The 25,605-nt window shown below is 41.0% G+C and overlaps 2 protein-coding genes across 2 annotated transcripts in view; one reads left to right on the forward strand and one right to left on the reverse strand.

Annotated features, from left to right (window-relative positions):
- The window catches only part of LOC125397974 (oocyte-secreted protein 1), a 45,350-nt gene that overhangs the window by 8,079 nt on the left and 11,666 nt on the right, over positions 1-25,605 (forward strand). Inside the window, exons 2-5 of the mRNA XM_048430513.3 lie at positions 17,339-17,416; positions 18,675-18,765; positions 23,060-23,149; positions 23,538-23,583. The gene's annotated coding sequence lies outside the window, so the exon portion shown is untranslated. The remainder of the gene's footprint in view (positions 1-17,338; positions 17,417-18,674; positions 18,766-23,059; positions 23,150-23,537; positions 23,584-25,605) is intronic.
- On the reverse strand, positions 16,287-25,453 carry LOC125398000 (oocyte-secreted protein 3-like). The gene is made up of 5 exons (XM_048430560.2): positions 25,351-25,453; positions 23,172-23,350; positions 20,823-20,920; positions 18,960-19,068; positions 16,287-16,325 (listed from the first exon to the last, which is right to left on the reverse strand). The coding sequence occupies exons 1-5, from the start codon at positions 25,424-25,426 to the stop codon at positions 16,287-16,289; spliced, it is 501 nt and encodes a 166-aa protein (XP_048286517.2). The 5' UTR covers positions 25,427-25,453.

Below are 25,605 nucleotides of genomic sequence, written 5' to 3' on the forward strand. Positions count from 1 at the left end.
GTTGCAGATAATTTTAGGGCTAATATGATGATGGTGGAGAGGTAACAGAGAGATGCTGGCTGAAGGGACAATGTTTCTGTTTGCCAGAGGGGCTAAGTTTGTGAGCTCTCCTGTACCACATGACAGCCACAGAATTGGTGGTGATGTACTGTTCAAGACTGCTCAAGACTGCTCAATTTCAGTCTCATTACAGAAATAAAAAAGGAGGTGGTGGGTACACTAGTGAGCTTGATTTGGTCACACCATTGTCTACATGCTGAGAAACAATATCTGTTTTCTGTGATTGATTACAGTGTGCACACTCTTACCAGTGTTCCGGGAAGTAATATATTTTTCAATCACACCACTTACAGTGAGCAGTAGTGTCAAGTCTTGTAACTGGAGGTTTCTCTCCCATCTACCAGTTCCCAAATAACTATTCTGAGACTTAATATTAATTACAAACTGTTTGACCTATCAGCTCAGGTTTATTATTAACTAGTTCTTACAACTTAAATAACCCATTTTTGTTATTCTATATTTTACCATGAGGCTTGTGGCTTGTTACCTCTCATCTTGCTTTTCCAGCATCTGCTAGTGTATCCCAGACTCTGCCTTCTTTTTCCCTTTATGTTTGCTTTATCTAGGCGGAATTTCCCACCTAATTCTATTCTGCCTGGCTATTGACCAAATCAGATTATTTGTTAACCAATGGTAGTAAAACTTATTCATAGCATACAGAGGGGCATGCCAAAGGAAGATACTTTTATGCAGAATTACAATATTTTACTAATATTTTCACAGGCTCTCGCCTTCCTTATGATAACCTTAGATCCCTCTCTTACACCAGAGGCCCTACCTCATAGAGACTGAACCCTATAGCCACAGACTACCTTCTAATACTGACCCTCAACTCTACCCTGGCTAAGATAACAATTGCCAGCTGGTCTTTAAACTAATTGTTAATTAAGAGAGAGGAGAATACTAGGCATGGCTAATATAGGCCAAGTATGATGAAATACACCTATGAAAACATCATAATAAAATCCATCTTGCACACTAACTAAAAAACAAAATTTTAAAGGATTAATGTCCTTTGGGATTACTGTCAGTGCCCATTTCTCCCTTGGTATCTAAAAGGAACATCTGCATATAATTCAGGTACACTCAGTGGGAAGTGTAATACTCTGTGTTGCTAGGACACAACTAAGCCCCATTTAAACCAGATCCTTCAAGAATGAACCTTACTTTGCATGCATATTTAATATTAGGACAACTTTATGAGAAATAAAAAATAAATAGGAAAAGTGGGATCCAAGCAAGACAGGTGGAAGAGGGATGGTTTGTTCCCCAAACTGTGTGTGAGTCTTAATGTCCACCTTCATGCTGCCGCATTTCTCCATAACAGCTTTCTTTTCGACTCTCACTGCTTGCATAAAGTTAGCATAGCCAGCTTCCCCTCACAACCTCGGAGAGCTCGGTCTCTGACAAATGTATGGTTGATGTCATTGGTTGTTGCTGCGGTACCAAACCTCGAATCATGACCTCATACTTCCCGATTGTCCACATTGTCAACGCACAGTGCCAGGAGCTAGATCAGAACTCCATCAGATAAGTGCTCAGTCTGATGTTTTTAAAGTGGTCTTCCTTCCAATTACTTAGAATCTTAAAGAAAAAAAGAGTCAAACATACCATGCATCTTCTGCACAGAAGTCCACTGCCCAGGGTCTGAGATGCTTAGTGTTTCCTCCACTGAGCTCCCAGGGGTTCTCCTTTTTGGACAACATAGTTTCCAACTACTGTAAGGAAGAAGAAAGGGGGTTCACTATAATTATTCGCCCACAGAATGACCAAAATTACCAATACCATTTGTCCAGCTCCTTTGTTTTTTTTTTTTCTCATTTGTGAATGCTCTGGACCTTTTGGGCACATTTCTTCCTTACCCTGCCTCAGTGGCTTGCCTCCACTCAAAAGTGCCCAGTAGACTCCTCCTCATCATCATTATTTGGTTTTGTATGACAGGATTTCTCTGTGTAACAGTTCTGCAAACATTCCTGGCTGTCCTGGAATTTGTGCTGTAGACCAGGCTGGCCTTGAACTTACAGAGATACCTGCCTCTGCCTCCCATGTGCTTGGATTGAAGGCATACACTATCACTGCCAGGTGACCCTGTCATTACTTTTCGCCTTCATGGCATGAGCAGAAGTGATGCAGAGGCCCCACAAACCCTGTTCCACTGTGAAACTGTGGGAAACAAAGAATTGTAGGAACTTATAATTCTCAGATATATTCCTTAAGCATTGCCATACCCGAGACTATTTGATAATATTATAAAAAAATGCAGTTTTCCTGCCTCTATACTCAAATAATTGGATTTTCATGTTTTGGCCAGAGGCCAGGAGTCTGACTATTTTATAAAAACTCAAGGTGACTCTGGTGCAGGCACCGATGCTAAGTTGGAGACAGGATGAGTGTGTTTGTTTTACCCACTCAGACGGCATAACACATACTTCAGTAGTCATATTTAACTCGAGTCAGTCAGAGAAAGTGTTAGCCTCAAGTTCAAGAGATTCTATAAGTCAGTGGATTGTTTTACTTTTGGAAAGAAGAGAGCGTATAAACAATTACATATTTCACACTGCTCACTGAAAACTGGCCATGCCTATTTGACTTTCCTTTGTCACAGTTCTCCTTTTTCCTGGAACCCTTGTCCAGGAGGCCTGGTATAGAGAGAACTCTCAGCACGACCATGGAAGGCAGACAGGATTAGACATGCCGTGTAGCAGGTACTTGAATTGGGGTGGCATCAACTCATCAACAGGGAGAACATAATGGCCTGCTGAACAACACCTCCCCACCCAGCAAAGGGTTGCTCAGCTGGAGGGGTGAAACCACGAGGTTTCCAAAGTTAGTCATCTTGGGAAAGACAAGAGCTGGAACAGCTCGGGGTGAACATGTCACTCTGTCATTTCCCAGGGGGATAAGCATTTCTCCTCAAAGTTTATCGATGGTTCTTCATGCCAGTTAAGCAGTCCATGAGCATTTTTGACATATTAAGAACAAAGCCACACTGATAATATTACACCTGCTCTTAAAAAGTCTTGGAAAAGGGTTCATGTTCTGTAAATAGCTCTGTACCCAAGCTCCTGTGTGCAACCCTAATGAAATCCATTGCATAATAAACAGACAAACAGAAAAGATACGGAAAGAGAACTAGGTGCAAAGAGGAAGGGGGAAGAGCGAGCAGTGCAGTGACACACGAAGCAATGTGGGCTGAATGATCAAAACACACCATATACATATATGTGTACCATGAAATCGGTTAGAATGAAGAAAGAAAAATAATTCTCAATCTTGGTGTATATTAATAATACACGAGGGCCTTTAAACAGTTCTGAAACTCATCCTTCCCCCTTCAGTTTCTATATTAAGTAGTCTGTGTGAGGCTTGGGTGTTAGTGTTTGCTGAAAGTTCCTTCAGATGACCCAAACCTGCAGCAAAAATAGAAACCACTGTTTTCAGTCTAGAGTTAGCAAACAATCTTGAACCCCTGCTTTTGTAACTTGCCACATCTTATAACTCTTTCCAGGATCTAAAACTATAAGACAAGCAATTTTTATACATTTAGAAGCCTATGAGTTATGAGATTTTATACTCATAATATGAATTATACAGCAGGAAACACAGCAAGCTTAAATATCAGGAGCGAGTCTTCAGCCATTTGAGGTTGCTATACCTAGAAATCCTTTCCCACCACAAATTGCCTTGAGCAACCATCCCAGTTATTCCACATCTGTCCCTCTGTCAGCCCTCCCAGGAAATCCCTCTGCAAGAAAACTCTGGGGCAGTTGGTCATCCTATCAGTGAGGTTCTGTTCCCTGACAGACTCTGGTGCAATGCCTGCCCTAGCTCTGACCTGTGTGAGGAGGAGTCCGGAAAGAGGCAGAAGGAAGCAAATGACAACTCTGTATACACTATTGCTTTTCCCTAGTGTCCCTGGGACATGGTGTTGTGGTTAATAGAAAGGAAAATGGTCTCAGAAGCTATGCAGGTGAGTCAGGATGCAGAGGGAAGAGTCATGCAGAAAGCAGTTTGGGGGGCGTTTGTACATTATGTGCGTACAAAGCAGACTGTCCCAAACTTAAATTCCTTCCTGGAAAGGAAAGCATTCAGGTTTTGCAGGGTTGCTGCTTCTCGTTTTATTTATTTTTCCTCTTTTTTCAAGACTCACTTTGCCCATCATTTCTTTCTTCACCTTGTACCAGTACTTCCTTGTTCTCCGCATTCTCCTTCAGGGGTGCTCTTGTGAGTGACCTGTATCACAAAAGGCAGCTAACAGTCTTTTCCATGGTGTCAAGGATCTTTTGAGACTCGTGCAGTATTTAGAAAAAGAAAAAAAGAGAGAAATAGATACATGATAAAAACGTAGGATTTTTCTCTTTATGGTAACTTTTTCTAGAATAGCAATAAGTGAAATTTATGTTCTGCCTTATAGGACATAACAGTTCTCAGGGTCCATGCATAGAATATCACAAGGAGGTAAGTGTGGATCCAGCTGTCCCTCATATTAACTAGGCCCCAGCGGTTCAGTACTAATATGACTAGCCCAAGGCTGAGCAAGTCAAATCTCTACTGCTCCATGCTGTCTTCTCTACAGTAAGCTTTCTTAGCTATATTCTGTATCTCTGCATGGTTGACTCCAGCTAGCTTATACAGTGTTAATGTGTAAGAGAGAATCCATAGCTTTTGCTTTCTGTTGTGGCCTCCTTTTCTTTTCCTATCCTTATTTTTATTCAGTATATAAAACAGTAGGTTTCATTATGGTATTTTTGTTTATGTATATCACTGTACTGATATGGATAATGATCATATTCATCCCCTCCTTTGTGGTCTTTTGAATGGAAATTGTTTTTAGGACCCCAAAGCTGTTTTACACAACATAGGAAATACGGATCTAGCTATCCGTTTGTCTGTCTGTCTGTCTGTCTGTCTGTGTAGGTGCATGTGCACGGTGTGCATGTGAAAGTCAGGGAACAGCTTGCAAGAGTCTTTTCTCTCTACCATGTGTGGGCCTGGGTTCAGACTCGGGTCTTGAGGTTTAGTGGTCAGATTTTACACCCCTGAGCCATCTCACCAGTCCTTGGATAGACGGTTTTGTTGCCAGTATGATTATTTATTCACTTTCAGGGCATACCCTTCACTATATAGTCATAAACTTCTTTTTCCTTTAATATTTTGTCGATGTTTTCATTTCATTTAAATTTCCATTGTTTTAGTTTTGGAGAATTCTGTATGTGAGTCATGTATTTACATCCTTTCCACTCCCTCTCCCTTCTCCAAGTTCTCCTGTGTTCCTTCTCTACTCTTTCAAATTATGGAAGATGTGTGGATGGATGGGAAGAACTAGAGGGAGTGGATATCTGACGTTGAAATATTGTTGGTCAGAATTATGGGGCCGTTTCCAGAATGAACTTATAGCAGTCATACCCAAGGCCTGCACATGACCAAATCAGTACAAATCCTGGTGCATAGTACACAGTAAGAAAGTAACAGCTGTTTTTATCTCACTAAGAGCTGCCTGCTCTTGTCTTTGCCTGGAGTCTGGTGATTATGTTGGTTAACACCGTCTTTTCCTCCCTGAGTCAGCTACCTAATAGTCACCGGGGTCTTCCTTCTGGAGTAGTCTCTTGCCTTCTGCCCTTACTAGTTCATCTCAGGTTAACATTACCACAGTTTGCTTTGAAATCTGTGTCTGAGCATTTGCCCTTGTCCCTCTCTGACTCATTCTTTACCCTGGCACTACAGAAGCATAAACAGGACCACATTGAAAGAAAATAAATTATCACACAGGTTGCAACTACATCTTTTAATTTGTAGTCTATGAAAATATAAATTTTGAATTTTTTGCTCAACCGCACAGTTTAAAAATTTTTACATCTTCCCATTCCTGCTCAGTTCACTTGGATAAAAATCAAGACTTTAAATATGACCGCTAAATAAGTTTACTTCCCAGACTCTTTAACTCTCACCCATTACTTCACCGACTTGTACATTGTGCGAAAAGCACGGTTTCCCAAGCCCTCCCCCACTCCAAATACTTTCCCCTAGGCTTTTACCTAAGACCCCATCTTAACATTTCTCCAACAAGATTATCGTATTTTGTTACTGCCATTTGGCAAAATGGTCTAGGGTTTCTTTCAGCAAATATTTGGCAAACTTTTAGATCACAGACTTTCTGTGTTGTGTAATAGGAACACAATAGTGAACCTGAAAGACACATCTGCCTTGAGTCTGGCAGGGAGACAAATGTTAAACACAGTTAAGAAATAATTCTGCAAATATTTAATTGCAGTTCCTATAAGGGTTGTGAAGGAAAGCGCTGAGTGTCAGCAGAGTGGTCAAAAACCAGGTCTTGGAGTTCAGAGAGAGTGGCCCTCAAAAGCAGTGTTTGCACAGCTGGGTAAGCTGGCCGATTGAGAAAGCAGAGGGCAACACCAGCTGGGAGCAAGAGCTGCAGGGCAGAAGCACATCTCCCTTTCCCCTCCCTTCCTCCCCTGTGCGCTCTCTCTCTCTCTCTCTCTCTCTCTCTCTCTCTCTCTCTGTTTCTGTGTGAGTATAGACACACATGTGCCATGGTCCATCTATGGAGGTTAGAAGGCAACATTGAATGTTGTTCCTCATCTTCTGCCTTGTTTGAGATGGAGTCTCTCTTGTGCCTCTGTATGCCAGGCTAACTGCCCTATCAGCTTCTGGGAATCCGCATATCTCCATTTCTTACCTTGCTGCCAGGAATACTCAGTTACAGACCCATTTTTTACATGAGTTCTGGGGTTTGAAACTCAGGTCTTCACGTTTTTGTGGCGTGCGCTTTACCCACTGACAGTTTTCCAGCTAAAAAGCCTATTTGTTGACTGTTAGGTTTCAACAAGGGAATTTTGGAGGCAGGAGCACAGACATTCACACTATACCGACAATCTATTCATAAACAACAGAAAACACATTTTATTAGAATGCCCCATGAAGTTAAAAACAAGGAAGATCCTTCTAATAAAGGATAATAAAAGCACAAAGAGTCACTCCATTAAACACCAAATAAGTTCCATTACTTAAAAAAGTAAAGCAAACAGGACCCTTAGGCAACATATTGAAGCAGCCACAGCTTCCACACATGCTTCTGAAATCCCAAGTGAGAAAGATGTACTGAATGGATTTTAAAGCCATGGTCTTGCTCTGTACAGAAAAAGGGTCACGGTGGCTACAATATAGTTTTCTAACAATTTTCTTTCCATTTTTAAAATTTATTCTTCCCTCATACAATATATTCTGACCTCAGCCTTCCCTCCCTCCACTCCTCCCAGTCGCCCCACCCCCAGATCCACTGCTCTCTGTTTTACTTTAGAAAAGACCACCTTTCTCAGTGATACCAACCCAACACAACATAACAAGGTGCAGTAAGACTTGATAAAAAGTCTTTTAAAAAAACTTTTAAAATGGATTTGTTTATTTCTGTTTCATGTGCACTGGTGTTTTGTCTGTATGTATGCCTGTGTGAGGGTGTCAGATCTCTGGAATTGTAGTCAGTTGTCAACTGCCATGTGGATGCTGGGATCTGAACCTGTGTCCTCTGGAAGAGCCTCCCGTTCTTTTAATTGCTGAGTCATATCTCCAGCCCTCTCTCCCCCCACCTTGTTTTTCTTTTGTTTGTTTTTTTCAAAACAGTATTTCTCTTCATAACAGCCCTGGCTTTCCCGGAACTCATTCTGTAAACTAGGTTGGCCTTGAACTCACAAAGATCCACAGCCTCTGCCTCAGGAGTGCTGGTATAAAAGGAGTGCATCACCACCATCACCACCACCACCACCACCATCACCACCACCACCATCACCACCATCACCACCACCACCACCATCACCATCATCACCACCACCACCACCATCACCATCACCACCACCACCACCATCACCACCATCACCACCACCATCACCACCACCACCACCACCATCACCACCATCACCATCACCACCACCACCACCATCACCACCACCACCACCACCACCACATGAGTTATGCAAAACTCTTATATCAAGACTGGATGACTCAACCCAGAAGGAGGAAAAGGGTCCCAAGAATAGATAAAGGAGTCAGAGATACCCCCTCTTCCGGTTTTAAGATTCCCACAAACACACCAAGCTAAACAACTGTAGTTTGTATACAGAGGAGCTACCACAGACCCAAGTTTTTAAATTTTTTTAAACTTGGGGGCAAAAATTTTCTTTTTTAAAATTTATTTTATTATTTTATGTAAATGGGTATTTTTCCTGCATGTATGCTTGTGTATCATGTGCATACCTGGTGCCCTCAGTGACCAGAAGAGAGCAATAGAGTCCTTGGGACTGGAGCTAGAGATGATCGTGAGCCACCATGCAGGTACTGGGACTTGAACTGCAGACTTTTGCAAGAGCAGTCAGTACTTTCACCACTGAGCTGGCTCTCCAGATCAGGTTTGTTTTTCTTAAGTAACGGGGCAGATGGAGAAGGTAGGAAGGAGTGACAATCTATATCTTGTCCTAAAAATTAAACATAGGAGTTGTATCTTTAGGATGAACATAGTTTTCTTAATGATGAATGATAAGGTATTTAACGTCTGCATCTAATTTAAATACAGCCTCAATAACAGATCACAGTCCTTTCTTCTTTTTCAATTCATTGTTTTTTGAGTTTTTTTTTTATTGAAAATAGATTCTTCTCTCATACAATACACCCTAACTAACTACAGTTTCCCCTCTCTCCACGCCTCCCTTCTTCCTTCCTCAACCTCCCACCTTCTCTGATCTACTTCTTCTCAGTCTACTGTCAGAACAGAGCAGGCCTTTAAGAGATAACAACCAAACATAAAAAAACAAAATACAATAAGACAAGACAAACGCCCCCGAAGCTGGTCCAGGCAACCTAACAGGAGGAAAGAGTCCCAAAAGAGGCAAAAGAGCTAGAGATACACCCACTTTCACAGTTAGGAGTCCCACAATGCATGAAGCTAACAGCCGCAGTATACACAGAGGACCTGGTGCAGACCCTGTGCTCGCTGTTTTGGTCTCTGTGAGCTCATGGGAGCCCTGCTTAGTTGAGTCAGTGGGCTGTGTTCTACTGCTGTCCTTCATCCCCTCTGCCTCCTACAATCTTTCCTCCCTATCTTCTGCGGGATTCCCTGAGCTCTGAGGGGATGGACTAGATGGAAACATCCAATTTATACTCTCTCTACACATAATGTCTGACTGTGGGTCTGCATCTGCTCCTATCTGATGCTGGAGGCAGCCTCTGATCATGACTGGACAAGGCACTCATCTGTGACTATAAAATATCATTAGGAGTCATTTCATTTCATTTCTTTCTTTCTTTTTTTTTAAAAGTCCAGTCATGTTTGGTTCTACCCTAGGTCTCTGGACTATCTATTCTCTGGTTCCTGGCTATGCAAGCAGTGTTGGACCATGGGCTCCCTCTTGTGGAGTGGGACTTGAGTTAAATCAGACATAGTTTGGCTACTCCCATAAGTTCTGTGGCACCATTGCCCCAGCATATCTGGCAGACAGGAAATATTGCTGACTAAGGGTTTTGTGGTTGGGTTTGTGTCCACATTTCTCCTTTGGTAGCTGGCAGAGTATCTTCATGCACCAAAGAGACTAGAACATAGGGGTGAAAGCTCCATGTGGGCACCAGGTCAAGCTCTTAGAATCAATAGTCATTGATATTTCTCAATATCAGTGGTTTCAATTCCTCAATAAAAAGAAACAGACTAACAGAATAGATGTGAAAACAGGATTCGTCCTTCAGTTGCATCCAAGGAACACACTTCGACATCAAGGATAGACATTACTTCAGGGTAAAACGCTGGGAAAAGATATTCTAAGCAAATGAACCTAAGAAGCAAGCTTCTGTAGCCTTTTTAATATCTAGCATAAATAGACTTCAAACCAAAACTGATTTAAAAAGATAGCAAAGGAAACTACATACTCATCAAAGGAAAAATCCACCAAGATGGAATTTCGGTTCTTAACATTTGTGTTCCAAACACAAGAGAACCCCCTTTTGCAAAAGAAACATTACTATAGCTTAATTTGCATATTGGCTGTTACACACTGATAGTGGGAGCCTCAATACTCTGCTCTCATCAGTGGACAGGTAAGGCAGAGAAATACTGAGGCTAGCAGATGTTATAAAACAGATGGACCCAACATATTCATAGAACTTTTCATCCAAACACAAAAGAATATATATTCTCTGCTCCTTAGAGAACTTTCTATGAAATTGACCACATATTCAGACACAAAACAAGTTGGAACAAATAAAAGAAAATTGAAATAACTCCTTGCATCCTGTCAGACCACCAACCACAGATTAAAGCTGGTTATCAACAACAACAGAAACAACAGAAAGCTTATAAACTCATGGAAAATGAACAACTCTCTACCGAATTAAAATGGGTCAAGACAAAAATAAGAAAGAAATGAAAGACTTTCTAGAATTCAATGAAAATGAATACATAGCATACTCAAACGTATGAAACACAATGAAAGCAGCACAACGGTGAAAGTTCATAGCACTGAGTGCCTACAAAAAATTGGAGATCTCATAATAGCAACTTCACAGCACTTCTGAAAGCTCTAGGATGGAAAGAAGTAAGCACACCAAGAGGAGTAGATTGCAAGAATAATCAAACTGAGGGCTGAAACCAGCAAAGTAGAAACAGAGAACAATAGAAAGAACCAGGGAAACAGAGTTGGTTCTTTAAGAAAATCAACAAGATAGACAAACCCTTATCCAAACCAACCAAAAGGAGGGAAGAGAATATCCAAATTAACAAAATGAGAAATGAAAAGTGGAATGTAACAACAGAGATCAAGGAAATCCACAAAATCATAAGGATATACTTTTAAAACCTGTACTTGACCAAATTGGATAATCTAAAAGAAATGGATAATTTTCTTGATAGATAGCAGTTACCAAAGTTAAGTGAAGATCAGATAAACAATTTAAATAGACCCATAATTTTTAGTGAAATAGAAGCAGAAATGAAAAGTCTCCTTAACAAAAAAAAAGCCCAGGGTTTTATTACAGAATTCTACCAGATTTTTAAAGAAGAGAAAATTCTCCATATTTATCACCTTTCACAAAACTCAAGTCCAGTTGGATTGAAGACCTCAACTTAAACCAGATACACTGGACCTGATAGACTAGAAAGTGGAAAGTAGCCTTGAATGCATGGGCACAGGAGACCACTTACTAAATATAAAACCAGTAGCACAGACACTGAGAGAAACAATTAGTAAATGAGACCTCCTGAAACTGAGAAGTAAATCAAAGGGCACAGTCACTAAGACAAAATGGCAGCCTACAGAATGGGAAAATATCTTCACTTGCCCTACATCAGTCAGAGGACTGATTTCCAAAATATATAAAGAACTCAAGAAACTAGACATCAAATTACCAAATAATCCAATCAAAAAATGGGAAACAGATCTAAACAGGGAATTCTCAATAAAACAATTGCAAATGTCTGAAAGACACTTAAGGAATTGTTCAACATCATTAGCCATCAGAGAAATGCAAATCAAAACAACCCTGAGATGCCATTTTATCCCTGTCAGAATGACTAAAATCAAAACACCAATGATAGCTTATGCTGGAGAGGATACAAAGTAAGGGGAACACTCACCATTGCTGGTGGGAGTGCAAACTTATACACCACTTTGGAAATCAGAATGGCAGTTTCTTTGAAAATTAGAAGTCAATCTACCTCAAGACCCAGCAATACCACTCTTGGGCATATACCCAAAGGATGCACACTCATGCCACAAGGACATTTGTTCCACTGTATCCATAGCAGCATTATTCATAATAGCCAGAATCTAGAAACTGCCTAAATGCCCCTCAATCAAAGAATGGATAAAGAAAATGTGATGCATTTACTAGTCAGCGGTAAAAAACAATGACATTTTGAAATTTGCATGAAAATGGATGGAACTAGAAAAAAAAACCATTCTGAGTGAGGTAACCCAGACCCAGATAGACAAACTTGGTATGTACTCATTCATAAGTGGATACTAAATGTAAAGCAAAGGATATTGAGCCTATAGTTTATGATCCTATATAAGCTAAGTAACAAAGGTGAACCCTAAGAAAAACATACTTAGCCCTACCTGGAAAGGAGAAACAGACCAGATATCCTGAGAAAATTGGGAGTAGTGGAGGGAGAAGGGAGGGTGGATGAGAATATGAGGGAATGGGAAGCTCAAGGAGGGGAAAGGACAGTGAGGAAGAGAAAGGAAAGAGATACCTTGATTGAGGGAGCCATTAAAGGACTAGCGAGAAACATGGCACTAGGGAAATTCCCAAGAACCCACACGGATGACCCCAGCTAAGAAAGACTCTAAGTAACAGTGGAGAGGATGCTTAAACTGGCCTTCCCCTGTAATCAGATTGATGACTGTCTTAACTGTTATCATAAAATCTTCAACTAGCAACTAATGGAAGCAGATACAGAGAAGCACTGGACTGAACTGCAGGAGACCAGTGCAAGAGAGAGAGGAGCAATAATATGAGCAAAGCAATGAAACTGCCATCTGTACAAAGGACTGAAATTACTGTAGCTTCACAGCACTTCCTTTGCGAGAGTTCAGTTAACTGAATATACAAATAGAAATACTTACTATTAGTGCCAAAGCCAAAAGTGTGCTCTTGAACCTCTGCCAGGTATAAGTGAGCCCAGATTTGAGACAAGCATGCAGTGGACAGTCTGGACTGTGGAAAGCTTCTGCCTTGTACCCTTTTCCCAAATTATAAAGTGACAGTTCATGAATCTCCACCACAGAGCATACACCTGCAATTCCTCAAATGCTAGCGTGGATTCCAAGTTTGAAATGATGGCAATATTGACAAAAGAACTATTGGAAAAAAAGGAAGACATAGTCACTACATTCAGTGGCCGGGGCAACCAGCCCAGTTCTTCATCCTTGGAATGAAAGAATAGGAAGGTTGCTAACATTACCTCAGACTGACAGAATAACCATGTCAACAGACTCAAAACCTACCACCTGCACCTGAACTTCTATTCCAGAATGATTTGGCTCAGGAGGAACTTCTATTTTCATTTCTTTCTTCGTTTCCTTTCCTTTCCTTTTCTAATTTTTTCTTCCTTCTTTCTTTCCTTCCTTCCTTCCTTCTTTTTGCATGTACCTCTGTGTGGACATGCTTACGGAGACCAGAGGTTGATGTCAGGAGTCTTCCTTTATTGCTCTCCACATTATTTCCTGAGACAGGGCCTTTTGCTGGCTAGTCTAGTTAGCTACCGTGTCCAGAGAATCCTTTGTCTCTGCTTCCAAAACACTGGGATGGTATTTGGGCCACCCCTCCCCAACTTTAATTTAAAGTTTGGGATCCAAGTTTCGGTTTGACACTGCAAATTCCTTTTCTACAGATCCATTTTCCCAGACCCTGGGGAAGGATTTTTTTTTTTTTTGTATGAGACAGGATTTCTCTGTGTAACTCTTGCTGTTTTGGAATTTGCTCTTTAGGCTAGGCTGGCCTGCTTCTGTCTCCTGAGCACTGGGATTAAGGGTGTGGGCCAACAATGGCCAGCTGTGGGGGGAATCTTAATGGACGTTCTGTTCACACAGCTGAGCTCTCGCTACTTCTAATGGGCTTCACTCTCCATCGACTCTCTGCCATGCAAGTTCATAGGCCATGTCACTACATACTACCGGGACTAGTTTTCAATAAGCAAGTATTAAAAACAAAGTATTGAAAAGAAGATTGGCAATTGCTTTGCCCCAGCTCCCATTTTCCTACCAATTTAGTCTAAAATGTAAAAACTCAATTAGCTTGATTTAGAGGCATAATACGACACACAATAAAATGTTTTATTTATTGATTGTGGTTACATTAAAGCTTAAAAACACTGATAGATTATTATCAAAGGTATCACAAAGGGTTATAGTATATTAAAATACAATTAAAACATGCAAATATATAAACATATATAAACTTTATGTTGCCATGGTGAGTCAACGGTGAAAGGATGAATGAGAAGGTCTTTGACGAGAATGATTCCTCCTCGCTCCATAAAAGGGTGTTGACTGTGGAAAGCAAAGTTCAGCAGCTGGTATTTACTATTTTGAGATACTAAGGCTCAAGAATATTTTTATTTCATTATTAGAACATTTTTATTTTATTTTTTTCTAATAGAGTAAGAGTAATAGCAATATTAATTTCTCAATATATTTCAATCACTGTTCTAAAAATTCTTTGTACAACAAACATATATGTTTGTGACTGTGACCAAGGACTTGGGAGAGGGGAGAACATGATTAAAATATATTTACACTTAAAAATTGTTTAATATAATAAAAAACAAAATACATAAGAATAAAACAACTAAATGGAGGTAGGCTAACAGTAGATCTTCACCTTTCCTCCTCACTTCCAAATCTAGCTCCTGTCTCACTCCTACCTCTGCAGCAGACCATTTGCTGCAGCCTCCCCTCCCTCCCTGCTTCCATCTCTAAGGGTTTACACAGATCTCTTCCAGCTTGTCTCTCCACTCATCCCATTATCCCAGCCCCAAACTCCAGCAGGCATTCCCTGGGACTCCATCAGCCAAGGCCACCACAGAAGCAAGTAGGCCAGCTAAGCAGATAGGTGAGCTAGAGACAGATCTTCACTCTCCCTCTTTTCCAAGTCCAATGCCCCAAGTGTCATCCTCAGCTTGGTACAGACTACCTGTTGTGGCCTCCCCTCACTCTACACCATTCCCATGGGGACTAAGCAGATATTAGGGGAGCACTGCTTTCATTTCTCCTGTGGACACCCACAGCCCTATGCCTCTTCCCATTCCCACTCAGAGTGTCAGTTCCCAATATCTAGAAAATAACACTTCTTGGAGCACCCAGTGGCCACACCGGGCAGGATCCCAGAATTCCCTATCAAGCAACACACAGCTACCACTGATGGGGGGATTGAGACCACTGATGTTAAGAGTTATCAATGAGCACTGTTTGTTGTTGATTCCTGTTATTTTGTTGTTGTGCTATGTGCTTTTTATGCTCTAAGATTATTTATTCTTTGTGGTTTCTTGGTTATGGCTAACCTCTTTGAATTGAAGTTTTCAGTGGTAAAAATGGCCATCCTACTGTAAGCAATCTACAGGTTCACTGCAATTTCTATCAAAATTCCAACGCAATTCTTTCCAGATCTTGAAAGGAAAATTTTCAGCTTCCTATGGAAACACAGAAAAGCCCAGGATAGCTACGCCATAATAAAAATAAAGACGAATAAAAGAACTGCTGAAAGTATCACCATTTCCTGTTTCAGGTTGCACTACAAAGCTCCAGTAATAAAAACAGCATGCTATTGGCACAAAAACAGTCATGTGGATAAATGGAGCCAAATTGATGATCCAGACATAAATCTGCACACCTCTGGACACCTTATCTTTGATAAAGAAGCCAGAAGTGCATACTGGAAAAATTACATTTTCAACAAAGGGTGCCAGTTAGACTGGGTGTCTGCCTGTAGAAGAGTGCAAATCGATTCATACTTATCACTCTGCACAAAACTCAACCTGAAATAGATCAAAGACCTCAATATAACCAGATACACTGAACCTGACAGAAGAGAAAGTGGGCTAGAACCTTGAACACATTAGCCCAGGAGATGACTTTCTGAACAGAATTCCATTAGATCAACAATTAATTAATGGAAGCTCATGAAACTGAAATACTTCCACATGACAAAAGACACCATCATTCTAACAAAGTTGCGGCCCACAGAATGGAAAAAGATTTTTATAAACTACACATCTGATAGAGGACTAATACCTAAAATATATAAAGAACTCAAGAAAGTAGATATCAGGAAAACAAATCCAATTAAAAAATGGAGTACTGATCTAAATAGAATTCTCAAAAGAGGAAACTCAAATGGCTGAGAAACTTCTAAGGATATGTTCAACATCCTTAATGATCAGGGAAATGCAAATGAAAACTACTTTGAGATTTCATCTTAAAACTGCCAGAATGGCTAAAATTAATAAAACAAGTGGCGGCTCTTGCTAGTGAGAATGTGGAGTAAGGAGAACACTGATCCTTTGCTGGTAGGAGTGCAAACTCATAAGCCACTGTGGAAATCAGTGTGATGGTTCCTTAGGAATATGAGAATAGATCTACCACAAGATTCAGCTATACTACTCTTGGGCGTATACCCAAAGGATGCCTGATCTCATCACAGATACTTGTTCAACTCTGTTCATTGCTGCTCTATTCACAATAGCCAGAAATTGGGAACCGACTAGATGCCTTTTAACAGAAGAATGGTTAGAGAAAATGTGATAACATTCACACAGTGGAACATTACTCAGCCATAAAAAATGAAATCATGAAATTCACAGGTAAAAGGATGAAACTAGAAAAAAAATATCATCCTGAGTCAGATAACCCAGGCCCAGAAAAAACAAATATTATATATTTGCTTTTTGTGGATATTAGCTCTTAATTCAACGGTAAACAAACTACAATCTGTAGAACCACAGACGTTAGGTATAGAGTAAGGGACTAGAGAAGCAAATAGGTCCCCTTAGGAAAGGGAAATAGAATAGATATGAATGGACAAGGGTGAGCGATTTGGCATAAGAGAATCAAGTGAGGAGCAGAATGAGGGAAGAGATAGTTAAAAGTAAGGGCCATTTGAGAGGTAGTATAGAAACCTAATACAGTAGAAACTTCCTAAAATATGTACATATATGAAGGTTATCTAAATGAAACCACCAAACAGAGAGACAGAGCTCTAAATGGACATCTCTTGCACCAAATGAAGCTTCCAGTACCGGGAATGGGTTACATCTAATTGAGTTGTTGGATAAAAGGGTCTCATGGGAACTCTCAAGAATCCAGGCTGTTTCCAAAGCTATTGGTTATTCTCTACACACTGATATCATTGCCTCGGTGCCAAAGACAATACCCAGAACTTCACTCTTAAGGGCTAAGTGTTCTTGGTACTGGAAGGCACTCTGTACACGACCAAAGAGAAAGGGAAACACCAACCCAGCTACAAATGCTTGGATCTACAGTTGTATCCTGTCTGCAAGATATGCTAATGCAAGGTTGGCACAATGCTTGTGGAAGTAATCCATCAATATCTGATTTTACTTAAGGCCCACTCCTCGAGATGGGACCCATGCCATTGCTGTTTTGGTGACCAAGAAACCTGAGACTAGATAGCCCAGGGACCTAGGGTTAAACCAACTACTACTGTTCTACTAAAGGAACCTAACAATAAAATGAGTCCTAGTGACATTCTTTTATACCCACAGATCAGTGCCTTGCTCAGCCATCATCAGAGAAGTTTCTCCCTGCATCAGATGGGAACTAATACAGAAACCTACAGACAGGTAGTATGCAGAGGGGACACTCACCCTTCAATGAAATGTCTTCATCTAATCACTCCTTAGTAGGGTCCCTACTAGCCTGCAAGGATTGGGGTCCTAGATCTAAAAGGAGAAGTGGACACATGCCCTATGACCCTAAGTCCAACCAATAATCACTTGGAAATGAAAATTTAGTTTTCTCTAAGGGAGTCTCGCAGGGGAAACAAATTATTCTTAAGGGTAGGTTGCATTCCCAGCAGTAGTTAGGCAATGGAAAATGAACCCAACTGCATCCTTGAAGGTTTCTGACATATAATGTTGTGTCAGGGATCTCTCTCTCTCTCTCTCTTTTTAAAAAAATTTTTAGTTTTTATTTTTATTCCCCCATCTCTCTTTGCCCTATAGACCCCTTGAGTATATATTATGGCTTCCAGCTATTCGTGTTTATGGGTTTCCTGTGTGTGTCCGTTTGTCAGTCTCTATATCTGTACTTTTTCCCTTGGGCTCTTTTCCTTCTGTTTGTTTTGTCCTATTCTGATGTGTTTTTGTTTCATTTTATTATTCTTTAGAAGCCTTTTTGTTTTATAATGGGAGACAGAAAGGTTGTGGATTAGATGTGAGGGATGGTGGGGAGGAGCTGGGAGAAGCAGAGGGAGGGGAGAAAAAAAACTATGTTCAATAAAAGAAAAATATTATTCTTTGCCAAATTTATACATTTACATAATATATTTTGTTCCTTTTACCCATTAATCTTTCTCATCTTTCAGGGAACCACTTCTTTTGCTACTCAAGTCCCCTGCTATTTGCATATCTTTAAAAACTATCGTTCGAATGATATATGTTCCCCCCCCACACACACACACACACAGAGAGAGAGAGAGAGAGAGAGAGAGAGAGAGAGAGGAGAGAGAAGAGAAGAGCGAGCGATTCCATGATTCAAGAATCTTTTGTTTTTAAAGTTGTTCACTCTCCGAGCTGGAGCCTGCTAACTTTAGGGCTCCAAAATAGGAACAGTATGGTATGTAATCCATCTTTTATGAGTAGGAGCTACATAGATTTCATTTTCTAAAGGCTTACAGAAGAAAAGAGGAAAAACAGTTCTCAAAAGGCTCTTAAATATATTTGACAACAACCCAGTGGTAAATCATAAACATTTTGTTTATATATTTTTCTTTTCAGAGCCACCTTCAGCTTAAGACGTTTGGTCTTTTTGTGAAAAGATGTGAAAAAAATGTTCCAAATTGGTAAATTCAGCACTTTTCTGTCCTTCCTCCCATTACAGACATTCACTTTGGATTCAGATGTTCAGTTCCAAATACTGTAATGCAAAATATTACTGTCAAGGAAAGACATCCAGGAATGAAGAGAGGATGGTAAGGCTGGGGCCTTATTGTAGCCTCTCATCAAGCTGTACAGTGACTGTGTATGGCCATTTCCACTGAGTACATGGTCGAGCTAACTATAGGATCTTCCCCAAACAAATACTAAATGTAATGGATAATTTTTGCTTTTGATATAATCTGTGAATGTTTGCATATTAAATATTTGCACTTGCAGGAGTACTTACCCAGTTATCTTGTAAGTGGACATGGTTACAAGAAACGCAGAATCTCCGCCTTTTCAGGAACCAGAACTGAGCAGGAAGGGACATTTCTAGGTCATCCATGGCATAAGAACTTCCAAAGGAAAAACAAAACAATGAAAACAGGAGTCAGAAAGCAATGCAGATAAAGGTCACTATCCCTGGGCTTTACGTCAAGCCTCAACACAGCAGTTCAGTGATTCGGTGGCCTTGCTGTAAAAACCTAATAGACTTAGTCTGCTAAGAAGCTACAGTTTTGATAGCTTTAAGATGACTGCGTTATTCTTGTTCAACAGTCTTGGACCTCCACTGAGGGCTAATAAGTCTATGAATACTGAAATTATTCTCCGTTAAGAAAAATCTCTCCAAGTTGAATTAGCAGGAGCTAATGAAGTCTGATTACTTTTAAGGATTTTATTTGATAATAAATTATATATATCTATGTGTGTGTGTGTGTGTCTGTGTGTGTACACAAGTACAGTGCCCACAGATCCCATAAGAGGGCGACAGATTCCCCTGGAGCTGGAGCTAAGGCTTTGCTGTGAACTGATAGGTGTGGGTACTAACCACACTCAGGCCCTCCAGCCCCTGAGTGACATCATTTCAGAAGGTCAGCGAGTCGTCTCAGAAGCTGACTTCCACAAACCTCTTAACCAGCTCAGTGCACTAAAGCTTAGTTAAGAAAGCAGTGTTTTCAGGTCATTTTGTCAAATTAAATCTAGAACTTTCTGACTCTGTGAATCCAGAAAATCATTTAATATGTTTGCATCTAAGCTTCTGTCGTTAAGTGGCCTGGTATTCATGCTATACACACAGAGTGGATGGTAAGGATTCAAGTGCCCTGGGCTCACAGATGCTATTAGTGGCGCACAGCGGAGCTCAGTGGTTATTGCCATTAGAAAGGACCGAGTCCTATTCTTACCAAAATGATGCCATACACAATCTATGTTTTGAAAATTTTCTAATTTTTTTGTCTTATTTAATTCCAAATTACTTCTGGAGTTAGAAACTTACTATTTAAACCAGTTGGCTGTTTTTGTTTTTAAAGCTTTATCTTTTATGTCATTTATTGCTAAATTATTTTAAAACTTAGAAGGCAGAATTAATTTTCATTTGACTTTCTGAAACCTAATCTTCTAGTAACCTAGAGTTTCAGTCACTTCTCTCTCGCCCTTTCTCCCTCCTTCCATCACCTCCACCTCTGTCTTGCAGTACTTGGGGACTCATTTCAGGGCACTGTGATTGTTAGGTAAGTACTCTACCACTGAGCTCTATCCTCAGTCCTCTTTTTATATTGAGATGGTCTAGTTTTTATAGCTGGCCTTAAGCTCACGGAGTAGTGTTAGGCAGGTCTTGAACTTACAGTTTGTCTTCCTTATCCTCTGAGTAGCTGGCTTTACATGACTTCCGTAAGACCCAGCTAGGGTCTTTTGGGTTGTTCTGAAGGCCAAAGCCAGTCCGTGTACTTAAGAAATTTCCATAGATACAGTGTGCCAGTATTGGTGTGATGCACTTGGCCTGGCAACAAGTTCTTCATCTTGGGGAATAGAAAGGATGAACAGCCAAGACCCACTCATGGCTTTGTAACTTGTTTCACTTTCTTGGCCTAAATTTTGGCCTCTGTTAGGGGCTGCAATAAAGTTAAGATGGACTGACATGCTGTAGACACACAGCTACAAAATTCAGGATCTCATGAGGGATCCCTGAAAACTCCCTCCCGATAAAGAAAAAAAAATACAAAACAAAACAAAAAAGAAGTTATGAATTTCAAGGTTTGTGGACAAGCAATGATACATTTTAGCCAAGAGCTATTGAAACTTAATCAACGAGCGTGTGTTTTGTACTGACCTGGGAACCACACACTTCAGCGGAAGCTCAGCAGAAATATGTAAATGCTTGGGTTTATAGGTGAGCCAGGAATGAAAGATAGTTCTATCAACTACTATCTGTTGAGATAAAAGATATGGTTTGTCACAACACATTTTGATATATTCAAATAAGAAATTGAAAGATAAATCATTTGCCACTCTACCACCCCAAGAAATAAAGATATGCAACTGAATTAATGTGCTTAAACTCCTCTCTGCCACCAGAGGCACTGAAACAGGAAATAAAGCAAAACACTTGACATACAATTTGTGAACGAGATTGCCAAGGGTTGGTACAGTATCCCTGGAGCTTTCCCACTAGCCTTTCCAAATCAAAGTTCTAGGAAGCATTTCTTTCTTACTTAGATGGAAACTTGATCTGTGAGGATTTAAAAGATGAATAAACTATTTGAAGGAGTCTGAGAGACTCCTGATACTTCTGTCTTCAAACACAGTATTTGGCCTTTACTTCGGATGTCCAAGTTTCTAAAATCTCATTAGCAGGAAGAGTGTTAACTAAAAAACAGTGTATTTGTATTGACCAATTGGATTTCCTAAGCATGAAATGCATATGCATTTCATAATAAGTTACAAATCCTATGGTTTTACCATACTGGCTTCAAGTTCTGTAACGATTTGATCCTCCATTATTTATGCTTTTGGGATCATATTAGATATGATGTATAATCCCAGTTAATAATTCCAAAGTCAGTAACTTGTTGAATAAATAGTAGGATGAATAATTCATGTGGTTACCAAGGTCTGAAAATTTTATTTCATTCAGCTTTTAAATCCAGAGGTCAGACAGACAGACACTCTTAAGACTATGAAGTGGCCTCCTGACGATTGGTAGAGTTTAGGCTGCATCAATTGTAGAGGAAGTCTGCCCAGAGAAAGGGGTGAGGGGAGAGGGTGGGTATAGGTATGTTGACCAGGGTTTCTCAGCTGACACTGCACATGAGATTAGGTAGCTCTCTGTTATGTGTGGAGGGGCCTGTGCCTGCAGACGTTAGACATCTGCTCCCCTTCACTAGATGCCAGTTGCACCCTCCTCCTCTCTGGAAGGAGTCATTGATGTTGTCTCCTCAAATGGCCCAATGTTCCCTGTGGAGAGGCTCACTCCCACTTGACAACTATAGACTTATACTTCTGTGAAGGGCTCTATATTTGACACTGGCTTTTAGCTGCTAAAAACCTTAAAATGCCTTTGGATTTCTTTCGATGGACGTATGGGAACAAATCTGAGTGCCTGGCGTCTTGCTGTGGGTAAGCACAGCCTGAGAAGTAGACTGAGATAGGCAGTCATTGCACAATACTACGAGGCAGAGAAGATTGAAGGCCCTTCATGTCAGTCTGTTTAAGTTATTCATGTTCATGACATGGAGTTTAGGTTCCTAGAACATACTTATTTCAGTGACTACAGCAATGTAAACTAAGCCACAATAAATGGAACGTTTCGTATTTCCCTTGGATGTGCTTGAAACTTCCTCCACCAAAGTTTACTTCAGTTTTTCTTATAGACACTGAAGTACTATTGCTTTCAGTGATATATACACACATGCGCACACACGTATAACACATACATGTATATTAATTAGAAGTGAACAAATTAAGCCTACTTCTAGTTCAGATCACTCCAGACCATTCTTGCTGCTTTACTTCCTGGGGAAAGTTTTAATCAAAAAACTGAAACTCTGTGTTTGCTGAGCCACTATTAGTTTAAGTCCTGGGCCCCAAGCACCACACTAAGGAGGAGGAGCACAGGTTACCCCCAGGAATAAGCTGTAGTTTAGCTGTGGAGACAAGTCTGTAAGTCAGCACAGTAGGATACTTCACTAGGGATGTCTTGTATTTCTTTTATTATTGTTGTTCATTTCATTCTGCTCATGCCAGAGTCATCATAGCACTAAGGCAACAGGCTTAGCGGAGGCATCGGCAAGCCTTGTCTCTGGCCCTTGCTATGCTGTATGCAAACTTCATGTGTCTGGTTACATGGCTAGCTTTTACACTCAATTCCTCACTCTATATAAGTGGAAGCAAAATTGATCCTGCAGGATTAGGTGTGTAAAATGCCATGTGAAAATAATATGTGTGCCATGCTGATAGAACATTAATTTATTCTGATAGAAAAGTCTATATAATTTTTTATTAATGCCAAATGTCCTGTACGTAAGTCTGGTGAATGAGTAGCAGTGACATTCTCCGTGTTCCTCTCAGGCTAAGGCACCAGGCTGGCAACACCAGCGCTACACACATAGTAAGACAACAGCGGGAAGAAACACTTGAACAGACTGCAGATGGCAGCAGGTAAAACGGTTCCTTCTCTTACCTCTATAACAATCCCACAGTACTGGATAGGAATATTAAACTCAAGTTCATCTGGTCGCACATAAGTCACTCTGCAGCCCGTCCCTAGGAATAATTCATCCAGGCCTACACGCTCATCTGGATGAAACAGCGCCCTTTTAGCTACAACACGCAGGTTAAGATAATTGCACTCCACTGATACTGTTGGAAGAGAAGAGCAGGCAATCAGCTGCTGCACCTCATACATGGCAAGAAAGAAGACCTGGTTTAACCAAAAGAAGCAGAGGTTGTGGGTGTGGGCAAGGGCGATCCCTGCCATAATATGACTCTACTTCTCTTTTCTTCCCATTGACACCCCTCAAATGAAACAACTCGCAAACACCAAAAGCTCTGCCTGAGATTAACTGTGGTGGCTATTTGGAATGGAAGCTGAGGTATGTACTTTTATCAGGGTGCTATATTGGGTACCAAGGTCCCCAATCTTTGGCATCTGTGAAACTTAAGCCATGAGTGTGTGTGACTGTGTGTGTGTGTGTGTGTGTGTGCGCGCGCACGTGCATGTGTGTGTGTGAGTTGTGTGTGTGTGAGTGTGTACTTGCATGCTGGTCAGCAGTAGATGTTTGTCTTTCTCAGTTGTTCCCCACCTTATGTTTTGAGACAGCTGTTCTCACTGAACCCGGAGCCTGTCAACTCTGCTAGTGTAGTTGGCCAGCAATTCTGGCAATTTGTCTGTCTACCTCCCCAGTGCTGGGATTACAGTCTTTCCATGGGTGCTGGAGAGCTGAGCGCAGATCCTCGTGCTCCCGTGGAAAGCAGTTTACTAATTAAACCACCTCCATCGCCCACAGGTTTTCCTCATAGGCTATGGCTGTGCCGGATAGCAGCAGTCACAAAAGCTTGGGAGGAGAGTCCTTCTGGGGTGGAAATGAATATTCTGTTCTCCAAGGTACTGCAGTGTAGTGGATCCAAAGAGCATAGTGTTCAGTCCCAGCTCTCTGTGAATTTTTGGTCCTTGGAAGACTCACATCTTCTCTCCATTTAGCTGTCAGATATACAGAGGATTTGAAGGAGCCTTCAGCATGCACAAGTTCCATGTGGAACTTACGGTCTTTACTTCCCTCCCGCTTGTGTTTCCCAGTCACCAGCACCACACCTGCCACAGCTGACGTCCAGAGGCCTTTGATATAGCCCCAGTTCCCACTTCCCTTCCCTCCACAGTCTTCCACTGAGTCTTTTCACCTCTGCTTTCAAAATTCATCTCCCATCTGCTTCCGCATGGCTATACTCTGGATTCCATCACTGCCCCTTCCCCGGGCAACTTTGGCAGCCTTGTGGAGGAGCTCACTGCCCCTGGGGGCATTCTTTTCATCCTTTTTAGAAATTTTTTTTGAGACATGGTTTCTCTCTGTAGCTTTGGTACCTGTCCTGGAATTAGCTCTTGTAGACCAGGCTGGCCTTGAACTCACAGAGATCTGCCTGCCTCTGCCTCCCGAGTGCTGGGATTAAACGTGTGCACCACCATCACCTGACTTCTTTCTTTCATTCTTTGCAATTTCCTTGTGTCGACGGGAGGGTTCTCTTGCTTATGCCCCTTTCCCACCATCTCAGACACCTCCACTTCCCAGTTTAATCTTTTAACTTTCACATTATAGTTTTTCCTATTAAAATAAATGTTTAGTTTATCTTGATAATAGTTCATCAGCTTGCACTATCACATTTGCAATAGGCATTTTGCACAACTCTCCTTTTGTTTTATCTAAAGGCAAAGAAAAGGGAGTGTTTCCTGCTCTCCAACACCCTCCCTTCCTGTAAGCAGTGACAGTTGTATTCCATGGTAACTGTGCTCCCTCCAGGAATTCCCTTTAGTCCTCCAAATACTAAACACATTATGTTTAGTACCTGTACTCATAATCAACTTTGCTTCTGAGACATTACAACAGTTTATATGAAAAACTCCCAAGTTAACCCCTGCCTCCTTTGAGCCGAGTCTCTAGTGGTCTGCAGGACTCAGAGGTATTTTAAGTGAGTTCTGTCCCACTCTGTCTTAGGGAACATGACACCATGACAGGTAGAGATAACATATAGGGCTAGGAATTATTAAGTTGTTAACTTTTCAGATAATAAATCCCTCAAAACCAAGAACCTCATAACTCATGGTCATTGGAGAACTACCCCCATGAAAACATCACCAGACGTGATACCTGGCTCTTGCCCAGAACACCTCCACATCCCAGATATGAGCAGCAGCAGCAGTCCTGATATAACAAAAGCCTTCATTATGCCAGACTTTGGGCTGAGACCTCCTCAGTTACCAGGTAGTTGAGAAGAACTGGGAAGCCAGAAGTGTTTTTATGCCTGAAGCATGACTCAGATGAATTCAATGAACTCAATTCAGCAAGGAGAAAAAAAGGAAACCCTTTGATACCCCATCAACTCCAACTCCTGAGCCTTTCTTT

The sequence above is a fragment of the Myodes glareolus genome, chromosome 7 (assembly GCF_982192425.1).
Source record: "Myodes glareolus chromosome 7, mMyoGla1.1, whole genome shotgun sequence".
In the NCBI taxonomy this organism is placed as follows: domain Eukaryota; kingdom Metazoa; phylum Chordata; class Mammalia; order Rodentia; family Cricetidae; genus Myodes; species Myodes glareolus.

Excerpts from the sequence above, each read along its gene's own strand:
- LOC125398000 (XM_048430560.2), bottom strand. The coding sequence starts at position 25,426 with ATGAAGGCTTTTGTTATATCAGGACTGCTGCTGCTGCTCATATCTGGG. Across the intron at positions 20,921-23,171 it reads ACTGTGGGATTGTTATAGAG|ATAGTAGTTGATAGAACTAT; the intron begins GTAAGAGAAGGA and ends TTATCTCAACAG. Across the intron at positions 19,069-20,822 it reads CTGAAGTGTGTGGTTCCCAG|TTCTTATGCCATGGATGACC; the intron begins GTCAGTACAAAA and ends TTCCTTTGGAAG.